Source organism: Cydia fagiglandana, chromosome 18 (assembly GCF_963556715.1).
Source record: "Cydia fagiglandana chromosome 18, ilCydFagi1.1, whole genome shotgun sequence".
Taxonomy (NCBI): domain Eukaryota; kingdom Metazoa; phylum Arthropoda; class Insecta; order Lepidoptera; family Tortricidae; genus Cydia; species Cydia fagiglandana.
This window is the reverse complement of record NC_085949.1, coordinates 14,425,389-14,444,661: the sequence shown is the minus strand read 5'-3', so window position 1 is coordinate 14,444,661 and position 19,273 is coordinate 14,425,389. Positions and strand designations below refer to the sequence as shown.

The following is a 19,273-nucleotide window of genomic DNA, read 5'->3' as shown; positions in this document are numbered from 1 at the left end:
TGAATATTTTTTTACATCATTTTGATTCTTTTGCAAATAGCTCTTAAACGGCTGAATATTTTGATACACACTGTATAAATGAAATATAGCATATTTAACTGGCTTTCATTCAATACCCCACACAATTATGTGCCATGCATAGTTTGGGTACAATATGCAATATTCGCAACGAAACGGGAGTCATTTTGATGACGTCATTCGGCTGAAGTAGATGGCCGGCGCCGCTGTCTCCCGGCAGTTTTGGAGACCCAATGCCATGCCCAACAACATACTAAAAGTTGGTAGCGGTTTCCGGCTCTGAACTATATTCCCATAAGGCATATGACTAATAACCCCACCTTTGCCTTTACCTTTGCCCCTCGGACGCGATATCGACTCAACAATGGCTATCAAATTCAATTCTAAGTATAAAACCTTAATGTCGTTTTTTGGCTGGCATATTTTGATCCCTGGAACTGACATGGTTAAGTAACATTCGGATGCCTTAAAAAATCTAATTGTACACGTGTAGGTACATTGACCGAGATTAAGTAGGCAGTTGTTATACAGAGAAATAATGCCGTCAGTGTAATAGGACCCGTGCCGCCAGCGAATGGGTTAAGTAACTATGGTTTGTTTATAAAATATCATATTTCTTGCCCTCTCATTTGTTTTACGAGTACTGTATTTCTTTTGTGAACTGATATGGTGAAACAGGGAACAGTGAAATAGTATGTGTTCGTATGATTTCGTAATAGATACAGAAAACTCACGAATATCCGGACGTTGTGGTGATCAGTGGGGGGTTCCTTGATGACCCTGGCGTCGGTGCCAGCAAGGGGGAGGCTGTTCGCCGCCCCGAGGATGATCACGCCATCCCTGTTCCGGCTGAACTCCTTCCTCGAATAGACACAGAAAACTCACGAATATCCGGACTTTGTGGTGGTCAGTGGGGGGTTCCTTGATGACCCTGGCGTCGGAGCCAGCAAGCGGGAGGCTGTTCGCCGCCCCGAGTATGATCACGCCATCCCTGTTCCGGCTGAACTCCTTCCTGGAATAGATATTACCCGTCGGTCAACTATTTTAGGATATATTTAAGATACCTATCCAGAATTATATGAAGTAGACTATTTGTTGAGTATTTTGGCATTTGTTCAAATACGCTCCCTGAGCTAAATAACGAAATACACGGTGTAACATGAGGAAACCGAATAATTTTAACCACGCATTTCTGAGGTCAAAAAAAGTAAAAAATGTAATATGAGTTTAGGTCAATTTCGCCAAAAAAAATTTTTTTTTGTTTTGTTTTTTCAATTTATTTTAATGTTATTGTACATAAAAAATAAATGTTATTGGTAAAATTGACACTTAAAATTGATTTTTACATTTTTTTTCCCTAGAACCTACTTTTTGCAAAGTGTTACTTGTCACTTTTTGACATCTATCAATAAGGATATTTAGACTACGTCCCACAGCAGCAACATCACCATCAAAAAGGCCTTTTACACTATGTAACAATAAAAAGTTGTTTTTTTTTTTAATTAATAATATCTCTGAAACTAGACGAATTACAACAAAACTTTATAGGACATTTTTGTCTCTAAATATGATCAGGAATACGCTGTTAAAATTATTCGGTTTACTCATGTTACACCGTGTATAGATTTTAGATGTTCGCGGTAGGTCCACTGACATGCTACATCAAGCTCCGGTCAATGATATTATAAGTAATTTATAAAAGATATGTAGGTAAATACGCGCTCCAAAATTGAAGCACACATTGCACATTTTACTTTTAGCCGTAGGACTTTAACTATGACGCGCAAATGACAAACACTAATCGTATGTAAACAATAAATATTGTGTGTCTGCTGCCGTAACGTTGGAAGCATTTTTTTTTGCTTGTCATGTTAGTGTATACCATATATAACTGGATATGGATATGGATCTATAGTTATACTAAGGCTGGTTTTAGTGTCACGCGGACCGTCCGTGCGGATCGCTCCGCACCGGACCAATACGTATTAAGTTCAGGGAGCGTTAGAGTGACATTCCATTTCCAACTGCAGCTGCAATACTGTTCATTTTACTATGGAAATTGACAGTGACAGCGACGCGTTTCCATAGTAAAATAAAATTAATTAATTAAAAAATTAAAAACACGACTGCTGAATTTTAAAGCGAACTGAAAAGCTAAAAATAATGTTAATATGTTAGTTACATAAGGGGTCATGCACATTTATGACCGTGACTGTCGGTAGGTACGTGTGCATTTAGTTTCGATTACAGTCGGGGGACCTTCATTTACCTACTGCATTATTTCATTTAAAAGGTCCCCCGACTGCAATCGAAACTAAATGCACACGTACCTAACTACAGTCACGGTCATAAATGTGCATGACCCCTTATGTAACTAACATATTAACATTATTTTTAGCTTTCCAGTTCACTTTAAAATTCAGCAGTTGTGTTTTTAATTTTTTAATTAATTAATTTTATTTTACACATTTTAGTGACAAAACGAACTAAAACTATTATTTATAAAGATTACCCGGGCATTTAGTTTGTCCACAAAGTTCTCTTTATGTGGATATTAGCTCCTGGGACTGGGACCTTTTAATTAAACTCACCGTTCCGGAATACCGGCGTCTTTTCTGTGGATAATATGTGGATGTGTTCATGATATGGGACATTTGACATTTTCCCATATAGCTTCTTAAAAAGAAGTAGAAGTTTTTAACATGTCCATGAGGGTTTGAAGGTCCACAGTAAAGACTCATAACTTTAACTCCCACTAAAAAAGTTATTGACTCTATTACCTCCGATGCGACTTTAGCAGGACGCACATGGCCCTAGGCTAAATAACACGTTGTTAGCAACAAATCGAACAACAATCATATGCGTCTGATTGCATTTCATTATTCAGTCTACGCGACGCTAACATCTTTATGTGGCAGTAATTACTACCTACTTACAAATGATGAACTGGCAAATATAGGTAGCTATTAGCCCCGACAGACTAGATGGCTGAGGGCGGAGCTCTGCGTAGGGCCGAACGCCCAAAACGTTCAAGAGAAGCACGCTTCTACGCGAGGCTGAAAGCCATGCTGCGGGACGTTAGCGGTGAAACACAGAACCATTGTACATGTGTCAAAATACGTAGACTGAAGACCGAGCTCTGCGTAAGGCCCACGGGTGCAATTTCTTCAAATATCTGACCGAGTTCCACGAGTACCTACTAAACTCCCGCAGGTCAGTCTTCGGCGTCGCGTGGAATCGCGCCTTCCCAATTAAGATACTAGGGGAAATTGAGGATAGCGCATGTACCTGTCCGACGCTCCGGACCTTCGGAGTTCGGTCTATGCTATCGGTTTACGCGGAGTTCGGTCTACGGGCTTCGCATTAGACACTTGTAACATTGCATTGTTCTGTGTTTAAATACTAAAGGTACGCCTCTCTCGGACGCTTCGGGCATTCAGCCCTACGCGAGGTTCGCGGCCTTCGGCCTTCGTATTTAAATACATTGTATTATTGTCTATATTATGGAATGTTGTTGTTGTTTGAATACTAAAGACGCGCCTTTTTCGGACGATTCGGGCCATTGGCTTTTTTATTGTTATAAAAGGGGAGATTGCAGCTATAGGTACTAGGGGAAATTGCATTAAGTGAGTTCCACCTGTCCTTCCTGGCCTTCGACCCTACCCCAGCTCGGACTTTGGCCTGCGCATCTAGACACTTCTTCTATTGGTCTGTGTTTGAACACAACACTCTTGCAGCTCGGCCTTTGGCCTTCACAATTACGATATTACTTAGGGGAAAGTTGCGAAAAGCGCGCGCTCTGGCCCTTGGACCCTACGCGGAGCTCACATTTCGGCTTTTGAATTTAGACAAATGTCTACTACTACTAGTTAGGTTAGGAATGAATAAAGGAAGGTTCGAAGCATTTGAGAAGGAAGGAAGAGACATAATATGTGTAAACATTGTCACATAGATACTTCTTACAATAGGGAATATTACGCGAAACTCTGCGTAGGGGGCGCCACTACTACACTCCATCACAATCTCGGGCTCTACCGCGAAATAAGAAAATCGAAATTTCGCTATCACTCTTGCATATTCGGCAGAACATTGCAGTATCCCTATTATGAAAATTAGTTTTAGTACCTATGCACGTGTTAAAACAAAACCAATTTTTTCGCAGGCGGGTTAATTAGGTTTAGTAGGCAAGGATAATTTTATTCACAAGAAATATAAGAATCCAATAAGCCAGAAATTATTCGAAGCCCATCGCTTAAATAGAATTTCACACGTTTAGATTTCAATAGCGCGATTTAGAATATGTTTGTGTTTAGTTCCTGTATTTACCTTAGGTATACCATATGATTTATATATATTTTTATGATCAGCGGTAAAAGCCCTTACATTTGATAGCTCACAAAATAAGATAGAAGGATTTATTTTTCTTAGCACATTTTGTGAATCCTTATTCTACCAAAATAAGACTTGAACGCGTATGTTGCATATATATTTTAAATCGTCTTTCAAAGCTCTTCATTTTGAGGTCCCACTCGATATGTTTGCAAGATTTTTTTTTCTAAACATCACGCAATATCATGTATTATGTCCGCCATATTGATTTTATTATGACGTCACATAGCCTATGTTAGTCGGGATGACGTAAGGATTCTAATGATATATCATTTATCTAAATCGGTTAAGGCATTCAGAAGTTATGGTGGAATAAAGAAACTCACATACATACAAACATGAACCCTGAAAACTGTTGGCAAGTCCAACAGAAGACTAATTCCTTTTCATAGTTATCTATGGTATTGTTCTATCCTTGAATTATATTACCATGGGAACGAGAATAATTTATACTTCACATTACACCTAAATATGTAACTTGTGCTTTTGATAATATAATTATTTGTGACTATACAAGACGGTTTTACTTATCTTCGCCTCAACTGAACCGGCATTATCCACCTCACCGCTGAACATTGGTCCTTCGAGAGAGAAGAAAGGACGAAGATAGAAAATTCCGGCTTGCGATAAATGGTCACCGATCCATCGGCTTCTTCGTGCAAGAATATTCACGCTTTTAAAAAGAAGTACGCAAGCGGCGCGAAACAATAGGGGTGCAATACCTATTCGCTGCATACATTCATCGTCATATATTCGTGCAACTGTTCACGCAAAGATTCGCATGCGACGCAACATACTCGTCGCATCGCGCATATCGTCGGTCCCACGCACACCCCACGCTTCAAATTCATCGTGGTCATCGTGGATCTACATTTCAAGCAAAAACGCGCGTGTGTCGCGAAACTTATATTCGTCGCATCGAGCATCACGTTGGTTCTTCGCTTCTACACATCGAGAATCTACATTCCTCGCATCGCGCAAGTTTTTACAAAATATTTACAATTTTAATTATGTAATTCGTCGAAATGTCATTCGTCATTCGTCGCGAAAAAAATAATTTTTCATATTAGCCGCCATTGCAGCATTGGGTTGTCAATGCTGCCAACTAACGAATACTTTAAAACACATTTCATGGTTTAACTTTACTGGTCATTGTAGGGAGTGAAGCTTGTGCCTATGTTAAGTAGTTTACACTATACCCAAAGTTTATGTGGTACTTTAAGTCCTTTAAGTCGCAATCCCCAACGATGGCATCTGAAGACTTGAGGAGGTTGCGAGCTGCACGAGGTTACACCAAGGCCTCAATCACTCGTCTCTTCAACTTTAGCAATAATGAGAATGATGTTGGCCTTAGTGCAATTTCTGACTTGGAAACGAAGCGCGCCAGGATAGAAGAGTTATTCAAAGATTACGAGCAATGTAATAAGGAGATTTTAGCCTTAGACGAAGCGGACGCGGAGGATGTGGAGGACTATGAGGCAAAATACTACAACATTCTCACTATCCTCAATGAGGCTATAAAAAACAAGTCGTCCTCGTCTGATGCGCCCTCGTCTGACGCTCCCGCGTCTTCCTGCAAAAAGGCTAAACTGCCTACTATAAAAGTTGAAACTTTCACTGGTAAGTATAGTGAATATACAGGTTTTATTAACTTGTTTAAGGCAATAATACACAACGATAGATCAATTGACAATGTCCAAAAATTGTACTATTTGCGCTCATTTCTCGCAAATGAACCCTTTGACTTGATTAAGAACCTGCCTCTAGCTGAAGGCAGCTACGAGGAGGCTCTTAAGCTTTTAGAGGAGAGGTATAACCATAAGTTCAAAATTGTAAATGAACACATTAATGCCTTGCTTGATATAAATGCCTTGGTCAAATCTAACCCTGCAAATTTAAGACAGTTTGTGTCATGCATCAAACAATCTTTATCTGCATTAAAGAATTTAAATGTAAGTACGGATAATTGGAATCCTATTATATTGGCTATTTTGTACCGTAAATTAGACACCTACACGTCACGGGCATACCAATTGGAGCGTGATGACACTGAGGAGCCCACAGTCACCGAGTTCCTACTGTACTTGGAGAAACGCGCCTTGGCACTGGAGAATGCTGAGCCGTCGCCCACACACGGGAAGTCTCACCACAAGGCAGTGGTAAATGTGACAGCTACCGCCTCGCCTGCCTGCAGTTATTGTAAGTCTAATCACCGACTGTTTGACTGTAGCAAATTTAAAATGCTTACTAGTAGTGAAAGGATAGCTTTCAGCAAAAATAATGACCTATGCTCTGTCTGTCTAAACAAACACAATGGAAAGTGCCGCTTTCATTTCCGGTGCAGTACTTGCAAACAGGCTCATAATACCTTACTGCATCCGGACTCGGCTAACCAACCCCAAGTTTCTTTAATATCAAACTTGGGGCATAATGGGGTACTATTACCCACAGTCAGAGTGAAGTTATATTCACGGACAGGTAGTGAGGTTCATGTGAAGGCTCTTTTAGATTGTTGTTCACAAAGCTCTTTAGCCACCACTAAATTAATAAATGTTTTAGGATTGACCCCAAGCAAGGACAACAGCAACATAATTGGTGCTGGAGGAAAAAGTACTGATACACAGTATTCTATACCTTTAGATGTGTATTCTTTGACCATGCCTTACCGAGTCACTGCGAATTGCAATGTAATGGAAAAAATTACATGCCAGCTGCCACAAAATGCGATCAAATTGGACGCTATTAATATACCTGATGGGATCACTCTGTCTGATGCTGATTTCCATCAGCCATCTGAGATCAATTTACTTCTAGGTGCTGACATATTTTTCCAGGTCCTCCTTCTGGAGCCAGTTCCGGGTCAGCAGGAGCGGTCTGCGCAGCCTGTTGAAGACCCAGCCAGTCCACACCCAACGGTTGTAAATACAAAGTTTGGCTACATCATAGGTGGGGGTTTACCACGACAACAAACCAGTGACAAATGTAAGGTAACGCTTTTATGTACACAATGTGACTCAAGTCTTAATGACAGTCTACAAAGATTTTGGAATGTAGAGAGTATACCTGAAACCTTTTGTGAACGCATGTCAGAGCATCAAATGTGTGAAGATACTTTTAAGAGCACAACGGTGTTAGAAAATAACAAGTTTCAGGTTGACTTGCCTTTGAAAGTTCCTTTGAATGAGGTCAATGATGTGCTTGGTAGCTCTTTTGATATGGCTTATTATAGGTTCCTTAACCTCGAAAAAAGATTGCACAAAAATATAAATTTGCTATCAGATTATGAAAAATTCATCAATGAATATGTGGACTTGAAGCATGGGCACTATATTGACTTCAATCAATTGGATTTTGAGAATGATCCTCTATACTTTGCATCCCATCATGCTGTAATTAATGACTCTAGCAAAACTACACGTACCCGGGTAGTCTTTGACTGTTCTTTGCAAACTAACAAAAAGGTATCGCTCAATGACATTTTGCTTAACGGACCTCCGGTACAAAAAGAGTTGTTTGACATAATGCTTTTGTTCCGATTAGGCAACTATACCTTCTCCACAGACATCCGACGCATGTTTCGATGTGTTGATGTTAATCCGACGCATGCCAAATTGCAAAATATTTTGTGGAGAAGTAATCCTAATGAGCCTCTAAAATGCATACAGCTAGATACTGTTACCTATGGGCAAAAGAGTAGTACATATTTAAGCACTCGATGCTTACTAGAGTTAGCAGATAGGTTTGAAAGTGATTTCCCACTTGCAGCTTATATATTAAGAAATTGCACCTATGTAGATGATATGTGTTTTTCAAACTCCGATTTAAAGGTTATGATGGAAGCCAAGTCGCAATTAAGGGAGTTGTTAAGTAAGGGTAGTTTCAATACACACAAGTGGGCATCTAATGATCAGAGAGTCTTAGAGGGCATTCCCAACGATAAACGGCAGTTTGATGACTTAGACTTCCAGAAAGATAATTTATATTTAAAGACGTTAGGTTTAAAACTGAATATGCGAGACGATGTCTTTGTTTTTTCTTGCCCCGAGGCCTTTAAAAAGGAAAAACCTACCAAAAAAGAAATATTAAGCTATATTTCGAAATTTTATGATCCGCTAGGTTTTATAGCGCCAATTATCATGAAGGCAAAGGCTTTCATGCAAAAAATATATGCAGAAAAAATAGGTTGGAATGAGGTTCCTTCAGCTATGCTGCTTCAGGAGTGGTCTTCATTTGCTTCCAAATTATCTCAAATGGAACCCTTCACTATTAATAGGAACCTGCATATCCCCTCCAATGCTTCTGCATTGCAATTGATAGGTTTTGCTGATGCATGTAGCACGACTGGTTACGGCTGTTGTGTGTATCTTCGGGTGGTCGACGAACACGGTAATGCTTCACTTTCATTACTTTGTGCTAAATCTCGAATCAACCCCCGCAATAAGGATACGCTCACCATAGCTCGCTTAGAACTGTGTGCCATGCTACTGTTATCTAAACTAATCGCTCGAGTTTATGAATCGCTAAAATCGCAATTAAATATACAAGATGTATATCTGTTTTCTGATTCGCAAATTGCGCTAGCATGGGTGAAAACAGAGCCTTTAAGGCTCCAAGCTTTTGTTGCCAATCGGGTCAGGTTAATTCGAGATCTCACAGATAGATGGCGCTGGCTGTATGTACCCAGTGGAGAAAATCCGAGCGACTGCTTGAGCAGAGGTACAGATCCAGATGAGCTGCGTCACATACCCATGTGGCTGCACGGCCCAAGCTTTCTACAGGAAGGTAACTATAATTTTAATGATAAGCCTAACCCTCCTACAATCGATGACCTACCTGAATTGAAAAAGGCGCCCTCTAGTGCCAAGGTGACGTTAGTTACCCAAAAAGGATCAGATCCTTACGATTTCTTAGAAAGGTTTTCTGATCTCAACAAAATGGTAAGGGTAATGGCCTATATAATGAGGTTTTGCTCTAATTTAAAAACTAAAGACACAAATAATCTTGAGTATCTCTCCGCTAAGGAGCTTCAATTAGCTTTACTTCAGATTATAAAACGTGAGCAAGGCATTTACTTCAAACATGAAATTGAGAGTCTCAAGGCTAACTTAGATAATGTTAAAGGTTCGCTCAACTCCTTACATCCTTTTCTTGACAATCATGGTTTGCTGAGAGTTGGTGGCAGAATAAAAAACGCAAATGTGTCATACTCACAAAGACATCCTGTAATACTACCAAGGGAATCTCGCATAACAAAGCTTATTGTAAAGCACGAGCACCTTAGGCTGCTACATTCTCCGCCCAAGTTATTATTGTCAAGCTTAAATGATAAATATTGGATTGTAAATGGTCATAGCTATGTAAAAAGTATAGTTAACAAATGCTTACCTTGTTTCAGAATGAAAGCTCAGTGTGCAAAACAGCTGATGGGTTCTTTGCCACCTGAAAGAGTCACGGCCTGCCGAGCATTCCAAAAAGTCGGCATCGACTTTGCAGGTCCAATAGCAGTAAAGAATTCTCGCGTAAGAAGAGCTTTACAGACAAAGGGCTATATATGCGTATTTGTTTGTTTTGTGACAAAGGCTATACATCTGGAGCTCTCTTCAGACTTAACCACTGATGCTTTCCTTGCATGTTTCAAGCGATTCATAGCGCGAAGAGGCCTTCCGACCGACGTATTTTGTGACAATGGTGGATGCTTTAAGGGGGCAAAGAACCAATTAGCTGAGCTGTACAATTTAAATGCATCACAGGATCATCAGACTCTGGTGCAATCCTATGCGGCACAGCAACGTATTGCCTTTCACTTTGTGCCAAGCTATTCACCAGTGTTTGCTGGTCTTGCCGAAGCTGCTGTTAAAAGTACTAAGTACCACTTAAAGCGTATATTGCAGGCTTATGTACTGACGTATGAACAACTTAATACTATTTTATGTCAAATTGAAGGGACCCTGAATTCTAGGCCACTTTTGCCTGTAACTGCTGACGATATTAACGATTACAGCTACCTTACGCCTGGCCACTTTCTGATTGGTACTTCTATGACATCCTTCCCGGAAGCGGACTTGGCCGAGTTACCTAATAATAGATTAAAGTTCTGGGAGATCTGTAACAAGGTTAAAGGCCACTTTTGGAAGGTATGGCATAAGTATTATTTGAATGTATTACAATGTCGTCCCAAGTGGCGCGATAGCCAACCAAATGTTAAAGTTGGTTCGTTAGTTATTATGAGAGAGCCTAACTCTCCCCCCATGACATGGCCCATGGCCAGAATTGTTAAAGTATATCCTGGTGATGATAATAAGGTACGCGTTGTAGACCTCTTGGCACCTAATAAAAAGGTGTACAAACGATCTTTAAGCGGTTTTGCTGTGTTACCCATTGAATAATATTCTATTGTGTAAGTAAGCTTTTATGCATTGTGTTTTTAATACACCTTTAAGTTTGGACACTAAGTATGTCTAAATATGTGTGTAAGCTAAGTTTATAGTTTGACAAGGTTCTTGTTTCTTTGATTATAACTCTTAAGTGTTTGCAGGTAAACTGCTGCCTTGTTAACACTACTTAGAAGTTAAAGAGAGTACATTTAGTTCTCTTTCTTGCGTTTATCAACATATGCGTTGTATTTGTTGTTATTTAGGTAATATTTCTTAGGATGATCTCAATAATATTGATTTTCTCTTGTTTTTTCTGTAGGATTTGAATAACGTTTAATAAGATGTTACTCTTTATTGTTTAGCTTTCATTGTAAACATAAGTTTCTTTAATTGGATTATACCATGATGCTGGGTAATGAGGTTATACCTATTTTAGTAGCAAATTATGGACTTATTATTATTTAAGGCGAAGGTTTCGGCCCGCCCCAGCATGTTGGCAAGTCCAACAGAAGACTAATTCCTTTTCATAGTTATCTATGGTATTGTTCTATCCTTGAATTATATTACCATGGGAACGAGAATAATTTATACTTCACATTACACCTAAATATGTAACTTGTGCTTTTGATAATATAATTATTTGTGACTATACAAGACGGTTTTACTTATCTTCGCCTCAACTGAACCGGCATTATCCACCTCACCGCTGAACATGTTGGGGCAGTCGTGTAATGAACAGTATTGCAGCTGCAGTTGGAAATGGAATGTCACTTTTACAGAGTAAAGGGTATCCGCGCCGACATCTTTCTCATACAATTTGGCGGTGCGGAGCCATCCACACGGACGGTCCGAGTGACGCTAAAACCAGCCTAATATCATTGGTTCTGTGGGCTATAGCCGCGAAAATCGAAGTTCGCAAATTGCGGAGATTTTTCTCTGTCAGTCGAATTACGCCTTCATTGGAGTAAAAGAGAAAGATCCCCGCAATTTGCGATTTTCGGTTTTCGAGGTAAGCCCCTCTGGTACGTACTTCTTGTGCTTGTACTGGTGCAGTATCCGGTTGCAGATGTGCTTGGGCGTGTCCTCGTGGTCGAGCTCCGAGTGCTCCTCGTACACCTCGTCCACGACGCCGCAGTAGTCGCAGTACTGGGAGTCCTGCATGATCCTGCAACGGCCATTAAAGGATGACTCACGCTAGACCGGGCCGGGGCCGGGTCGGAGCTTCCGGCGCTTCGTTTGCTATGGAAAGCGTCACGTGATCCACGATCAGCCGTCATAGAAAATGATCACCGATCAGCCGTCATAGAAAATGATCACCGATCAGCCGTCATAGAAAATTACATGTCGGACGCCTTACCGCGGGCCTGACGCGGTCCACCGTGAGTCATTCTTAACGTGAAACCATCCAACTTTGACCTAGTGGTTCAACCTTTGACCATTTGGATTTGGAAATTGCAAATGGACTGAGGACCACTGTTTGAATTTTTTTTTTCAATAGCCTATTATGTTGTAATATGGCAAATAGCCACTTTCAGTGTTTAACAGTAAAACTCTGGTTTACTGTGACATAAACGCATATTGCTTGTGTCAGCGCAACCTGTGTATATATATATATATATATATATATATATATATAGGCAGGCATTTAGAGAATACACGTTTTTATACTATCACACATCATAAGGTGTTTAATTACTACTCCCATCACCTGCTCAAACCATTTAACAAGATCGCCAATTCATTTCATTCTACTGCCTGCTGTCTGTTTGAATAGCAGTAGTCATGTTGGCTAAAAGCTACTTAGTTCCATATTTTATAATTTTTTAATTACAATTATTGCTCTATCTGTCACGTCACTTATCCGATAAGGATGATTCACGCTACATCGGGCCGGGGCCGGGTCGGAGCTTCCGGCGCTTCGTTTCCTATGAAAAGCACCACCTGATCACCGATCAGCCGTCATAGAAATTGATGTGTCGGACTCCTCGGCCCGATCTAGCGTGGGTCATCCTTTAGGCATATTATAATGACACTAGTGATAAGAGTACCGGATATTTTATCTATATTTTATCTTTATTGTATTTTCCTAACTGAGGACCACTTGTTCAACTTATCATAAAACCTGCTGAGTGGTTAACCCTTTAGCAGGCTGACAGTTCAAACATGACTATCAAATGTCAGTCTTACTCATCTTACTCCGACTTGTTTGCCGACGAAAGTCATAAACTTTTTTAAGATTTTTTACGTTTTTGCGAATCAAACATGTAATATCTTAGTAGCTTATTAATCGCTTTATTATTACTTAGGTACTTAATTTTACTACTTGATTTTACAGTGCATTGGTGTTAGCTGTAATGCTGTAAAATTTGATTTCAATAAATATCAATATCAATATCAAAAATAGAACACATGTTTGAAGTGCTGTATGTGGGAAACATGTATCCCTTAGCCTGGTAAAGGGGTTAAGTTAGATTAGGTCAAGAATACAAATTAGACTTTGCATGTTAGCTATAATATATTTTTTTATTTATTTACTTTATTTAAGCTAGCGTTAGGGGTGCCAACTGTCCAGGTTTTCTCAGATTTTTCATTGGAGTCCATCCAAGAACTATCCACTATCCAGTTACCAGTATGATTTATAAAATTTCATAACAAAACGTTTTATGTGGCAGGCAAATCCCTATAGTTCCATCTTTGTGCCAAAAATTATAGGGTGTCTAGGAAAAAACAACAGATTTGTTTTCAATAGAATTCTGTATACAATAACCACACTTTCATAATTGTTTATCGATATCTAAGTAAGTGTATAAGAATTTAAATTGCCTAGAATGACCAAAGTCATTAGTAAGTCAATAGCAAGAGTAATCACCAAGCAGTTTAGATAGAAAACATGTTTGATAAAGTACTGTAAGGGGTCATCCATTAATTACGTCACACGTTTAGGGGGAGGGAGGGGGTCAAGAAAATGTGACATATTGTGACATGGGGGAGGGGGGAGACACAAACTTTGTGACGTCACTTTAACTTCATTAGTAACCGAAAATTTATTTAAATTATTTAGTTCGCTGTACATTTAAATAACAAGTTTTTAAAACGAAAATAGTTTTTAATCGTTTAATTTTCTTTCCTAAGCAGTTTTGGGTTATAAAATTACTAATATTTATATCGTCAAAAATATTTTGATAAAATATTAATAATACTTAGGTACTTACTTAATTCGATTTGGCGATTTCGTAGAAAAAATGTGACGTCACACTAGGGGGGGAGGGGTTTGCCAAATGTGACCAAGTGTGACAAGGGGGGGGAGGGGTCAAAAAACCTAGAAATTGGGGTGACGTAATTAATGGATGACCCCTAATGCCATCACCAGCTGTCTGAATTATATTCCAATTAGAATGTAATCAGACCAGTATCATTACTAATGAACTCTTATAATCACTTAGGTCTGAAAATATCATTTGTAATTGTGATAAATATATTTACAAATATAGTTTGAAAACATGTCAAAGAAGAAAGATGTTGCTACAGTTCTTGAAATATTAGTGATTAGCTAAGTATTTTTAAAACATAATAAAAACACTTGAATTTAAAACTTACTTATAAAAATAAATTTACCTAAGTCGTAGTCACTCAGTTGTGTTTCAAAGGAACATTCCAAACAATATGAAAACGCTTTTATGGAACAGGTGGCGAGCTTTCATTTAAACCCTCTCTAGATCACTGTGTGCCACAATAGTTAGTTATTATATATAACACAACACAGATATCTTATATCAGGATTACAAGTAGGTTCTACATGTTTTTTTTTTTCATCAATAGACCCCTTTTCATACAATATTTTAAGAAGTTTGTAACTATGTTGTAAGCTCTGTTTTGTCTTGTTTTTAGGGTTCCGTACCCAAAGGGTAAAACGGGACCCTATTACTAAGACTTCGCTGTCCGTCCGTCCGTCCGTCTGTCACCAGGCTGTATCTCACGAACCGTGATAGCTAGAGAGTTGAAATTTTCACAGATGATGTATTTCTGTTGCCGCTATAACAACAAATACTAAAAACAGAATAAAATAAAGATTTAAATGGGGCTCCCATACAACAAACGTGATTTTTGACCAAAGTTAAGCAACGTCGGGAAAGGTCAGTACTTGGATGGGTCAGATGGGTGACCGTTATTTTTTTTTGTTTTTTTTTTGCATTATGGTACGGAACCCTTCGTGCGCGAGTCCGACTCGCACTTGCCCGGTTTTTCTATACATGTATAGGGTTTGCAGTTACTGCAACACATTCATTGTTGGACCGGGTTGTTCAATCTGATGCTAATGCTAAAATAAATATGCTTAATAAACTACAGTAGTAGTAGTGATTGCAATCCGGATTATTCGAAGTTCAAAAATCCGGATTTCGGAGCGTTTAAAAATCCGTTTTAAAATCCGGATTTTGAAAAGAAAAAACCGGTTTTTCGGATTTTTTCCCACCAGTACTAATTTGCTCAAAATTAATGCTAATGCGAAATAAAAAGCGGTGCACATGAAGCGGTAACGCGGGAGAGCTATTGCCAGCCGGGCATTGCGCGTCGCGCACTCGTTCGCACCTGTATGCTTGCCCCGCGTCCGCCGCCCCTGCCGCCCGCTACCCGCCAAGTCACCGTCATCTGCACCATGGCCGCGACATCGACTCCGACTTCTCCTCTTTCCTCGGTGGCTTCCACGAGTGCAATGACAACTGTTAATGGTAAACTACAGAAACAAGACCAACGAGAGCTAAGTTTTAAAGAGCAATTAAATCAGCAGCTGTCTTTGCTCGACCAAAATAATACAGGAGTGGCCCAGATTGCCTCGCCAGATGCCCCGGATTAGCTACTCTAATCCACATAGAGCACGAAGGCGATTCCATTGCAAAGAGGCGTAAGGCAGGGAGACGTTATCTCTCCGAAACTGTTTACTGCCGTAATGGAAGACGCCTTCAAGCTCCTGGAATGGCAAGGACTTGGCATCAACATCAACGGCGAATACATCACTCACGTTCGGTTTGCCGACGATATAGTAGTCATGGCAAAGTCGAAGGAAGTCGAGGAACTCAGCATGATGCTCGATGACCTCAACCGAGTTTCACAACGGGTGGGCTCGAAAATGAACATGGACAAGACGAAACTTATGTCAAATGCCAATGTTATGCCCATCCCACTTTCTGTTGGGAGCTCGGTACTCGAAGTTGTTGACTCGTACATCTACCTAGGACAAGTAGTCCAATTAGGTAGGTCCAACTTCGAGAAGGAGGTCAACCGCCGAATCCAATTCGGTTGGGCAGCGTTCGGGAAACTACGCAATGTCTTTTCGTCCGACATACCTCAGTGCCTCAAGAGGAAAGTCTTTAATCAATGTGTGTTACCAGTGACGACTTACGAAACGTGGTCTTTCACTATCAGCCTCATCTCAAAATTCAAAGTCGCTCAACGAGCTATGGAGAGGGCTATGCTCGGAGTTTCTCTGCGTGATCGAATCAGAAATGAGGAGATCCGTAAACGAACTAAAGTCACCGACATAGCCTACCGGACAAGCTGAAGTGGCAATGGGCAGGCCACATTGCGCGCAGAGAAGATGGCCGATGGGGTCGAAAAGTGCTCGAGTGGAGACCACGGACGGACTAGCAAGCGGAGCGTAGGACGTCCACCCACAAGATGGACGGACGACCTTGTTAAGGCCGCCGGAAGACGCTGGATGCGGGTCGCTTACAACCGGTACGAATGGAGGTCCAAGGGCTATGTTCAGCAGTGGACGTCTTATGGTTGAGATGATGATGATGAATCCACATAGAAATGGCCGTCCACGAGGGCGGAGGAAAAATCGGTAGCATTTTACCCTCCGTATACAACCAGCTATTATCAATACCACCAACAAGTGTGGAATCGGAAAGAGAATTTTGGCAGCAGGAGTGTTCTGTAACCGTATGAGGACGAGGTTAAGTGACGAATCTCTTGATGCGATGATGTTTCTTTATTGGCGTAGCAGTGTACGCATTCTGTTTTTGTTATTTTTAATAAAAACAACTTAATTTGATTGTTTGTTTCACTTTGCTTTTATGCCAAATATTCCTTTCTTAAAATCCGGATTGAATCCGAACTTCGGATTTCGGTCAAACCAAAATCCGAAAATCCGGATTTGAAAAAATGTCACGGATTTGCAATCGCTAAGTAGTAGTGCAGTAGTGATGACTATTAAGCATATTTATTTTAGCATTAGCATCAGGTTGAACAACCCGGTCCAACAATGAATGTGTTAAGCACATTTTAGCGTTCCTTGCAGACCTACATGAATCGACAGAATGTCACTGCATATCACTTTGATGATATTAGAATTTGTTAAAAATAGATTTGTAGACAGGGATAATATTTGAAATGATAAGATTAAAATTATAATATACAATTATAGTAACCGCTAAATGATGTAATCTCTGAAAAAAACACAACAGAGAAATGTTATGTATGTTATTATCCTGCCTTTTGTGAAGATCCAGTACTTAGTATAATTATACTTTAGATCAGCATACTCTTCCACAAAACTAAAAATAGGTATGTACCTAGGTATGCACTGTGTTATAAAATAATACTAAGGGCCACTTGCACCATTCACTAACCTGGGGTTAAGCGTTTAAACCTAGAGTTACCATGGTTACCAGTACAATTTAACACTAGGTTAACACCGGGTTAGCGAGATCATGCAAGTGGCACTATGTATGCCATTTTATTTGTCTACAATGTACATAGTAATCAGAATAGGTACTTGGAAAAGGATTTTGGAATAGAGACCAGGACTAAATATCTTAAAACTTTGTCACACTGTTTTTAACTGCACCATTACATATTTTTTGAGCAGTTTTAAATGACTTATAAATTACATGATTGACATGAAATAAAATTCTAGTCCTTGTCTTTATTGATTATTGTACTAGAGTTTAATGTAAATATCTAAAATAAAGCAAATGTATTGTAAGAAATTTTTTGTTGCATTGCATTGGCCTAAGCACAGATTGTGGGTAGGATAATAATGCAATTTGGTGCTGCTAACATCAGACACTAAGGAAATTTACTTGTGTTGGTTTTCTAAGGTAAAACTGCACTAACAAACTGTATTTCCACACGATATTTTAAATGACAGTATTTACTGAAGTCATGCACGTATGATTAACAAAAGAAACTATACTGTACCGAGGCCATGGTAAACCCGACTGAAATGTATTTATGGTAGAACAAAATGTTTTTTATCTGGCTATTTTTTTTTAAATAATAATCAAGTGTACATGTACTCGACCGAGTGGACTTCCCCTAAACAAAGACAATGAATGTCGTATCGCTGAATATTATAAAAAAAAACTTACCCCACCGATAAGAAGTTTTTACATAAGAAGAAGGATTCTATAAATCGGATCAACTGAGATATATGCACAAACTGTACAAATAAAAACCTTTAAAATATTTAATTATTTTCTTGACGAAACTTCGCAAAATAAAAGCCGCAACACGAAAAACCGCCGGCGCTGCCGGCAGACAGAAGACAGCTCACAGATAAGAAAATTTGATGCGCCCACAGAGCAATGCTGAAATGCTGTCCAAGGCCCCTACCTATTCTGTTCTCTTTGACGGCGCAGCAACTAGTATCATTTCTCTCTCCTCGCTCTTTTAAAATGCCATTTGTCAAAAAAGGACAACCATACTGTTGACAAGGTGAACTTCAAATCAAGTGTTGCCTTTTTTGATGCATCCAGGCTGTGTATGTGTGCGTAAAAACGTGTATGTGTGCTCTTTTAGGGATGTGAAAAGTCGATTTTAATCATGTTATACATCGATAAATGGTACACAGTGGAACGAAATAGCAATTAATTGAAGCTTCAATATCTTTGTTAAACATATACATAATTGAAATGCTAATGAATAATAAATATATTACAATATAATAAAATATTTCAATTATTGTGGAACACATATCTTAGTAGGTGTTTATGTATTTTAATTAAATATCTGAACTTTCCCTTGGTTCCCTGCTGGGGCGTGACGATAAAATTGTGATCTGATAACCACAATAAAGAATAAAAGCGTTTTTGTTCATTTTAGATATCGTCAAACCTTTGAAGTAAAATTAAAATTGTAAGAAATGTCGATAGTTTATCGATATGACTTTATCGACATGGCTACAGCAAGGTGGTGTTAAATTGTTAATCGTACACTAAACAAAAGTGGCAACAGTGACAGCTCGCTGAGACCCCGTCTCTATATATATTGTAAGTCTATGATGCTGTCAAACCCTGGTCAAACCTGCTTGTTATTGTATGGTTATCAAATGGTTATTGTTTGATGTGTTATGTTGGTAGCGTGTTTTAAGTAAAACATTTAATCGAAAGTATTATATTAATTTATTAAAACTGTTATTAATACACTAAATAAGTAAATGTAATATATGAGATCATTCAGTTACAATTTGAGATCACAATTATAAATATGCC

The 19,273-nt window shown here is 39.2% G+C and overlaps 2 protein-coding genes across 2 annotated transcripts in view; one reads left to right on the top strand and one right to left on the bottom strand.

Annotated features, from left to right (window-relative positions):
* The window catches only part of LOC134673628 (putative helicase mov-10-B.1), a 53,472-nt gene extending 35,195 nt beyond the window's left edge, over positions 1 to 18,277 (bottom strand). Inside the window, exons 1-3 of the mRNA XM_063531628.1 lie at positions 18,152 to 18,277; positions 11,812 to 11,946; positions 904 to 1,030 (exon numbers count right to left, since the gene is read on the bottom strand). Of these exons, the coding sequence (XP_063387698.1) occupies positions 904 to 1,030; positions 11,812 to 11,942 (258 nt within the window). The 5' untranslated portion in view covers positions 11,943 to 11,946; positions 18,152 to 18,277. The remainder of the gene's footprint in view (positions 1 to 903; positions 1,031 to 11,811; positions 11,947 to 18,151) is intronic.
* LOC134673555 (uncharacterized) lies at positions 5,577 to 9,850 on the top strand. The gene is made up of 3 exons (XM_063531553.1): positions 5,577 to 6,566; positions 7,242 to 7,394; positions 9,803 to 9,850. The coding sequence occupies exons 1-3, from the start codon at positions 5,616 to 5,618 to the stop codon at positions 9,848 to 9,850; spliced, it is 1,152 nt and encodes a 383-aa protein (XP_063387623.1). The 5' UTR covers positions 5,577 to 5,615.
* Positions 18,278 to 19,273: the final 996 nt, after the last annotated feature.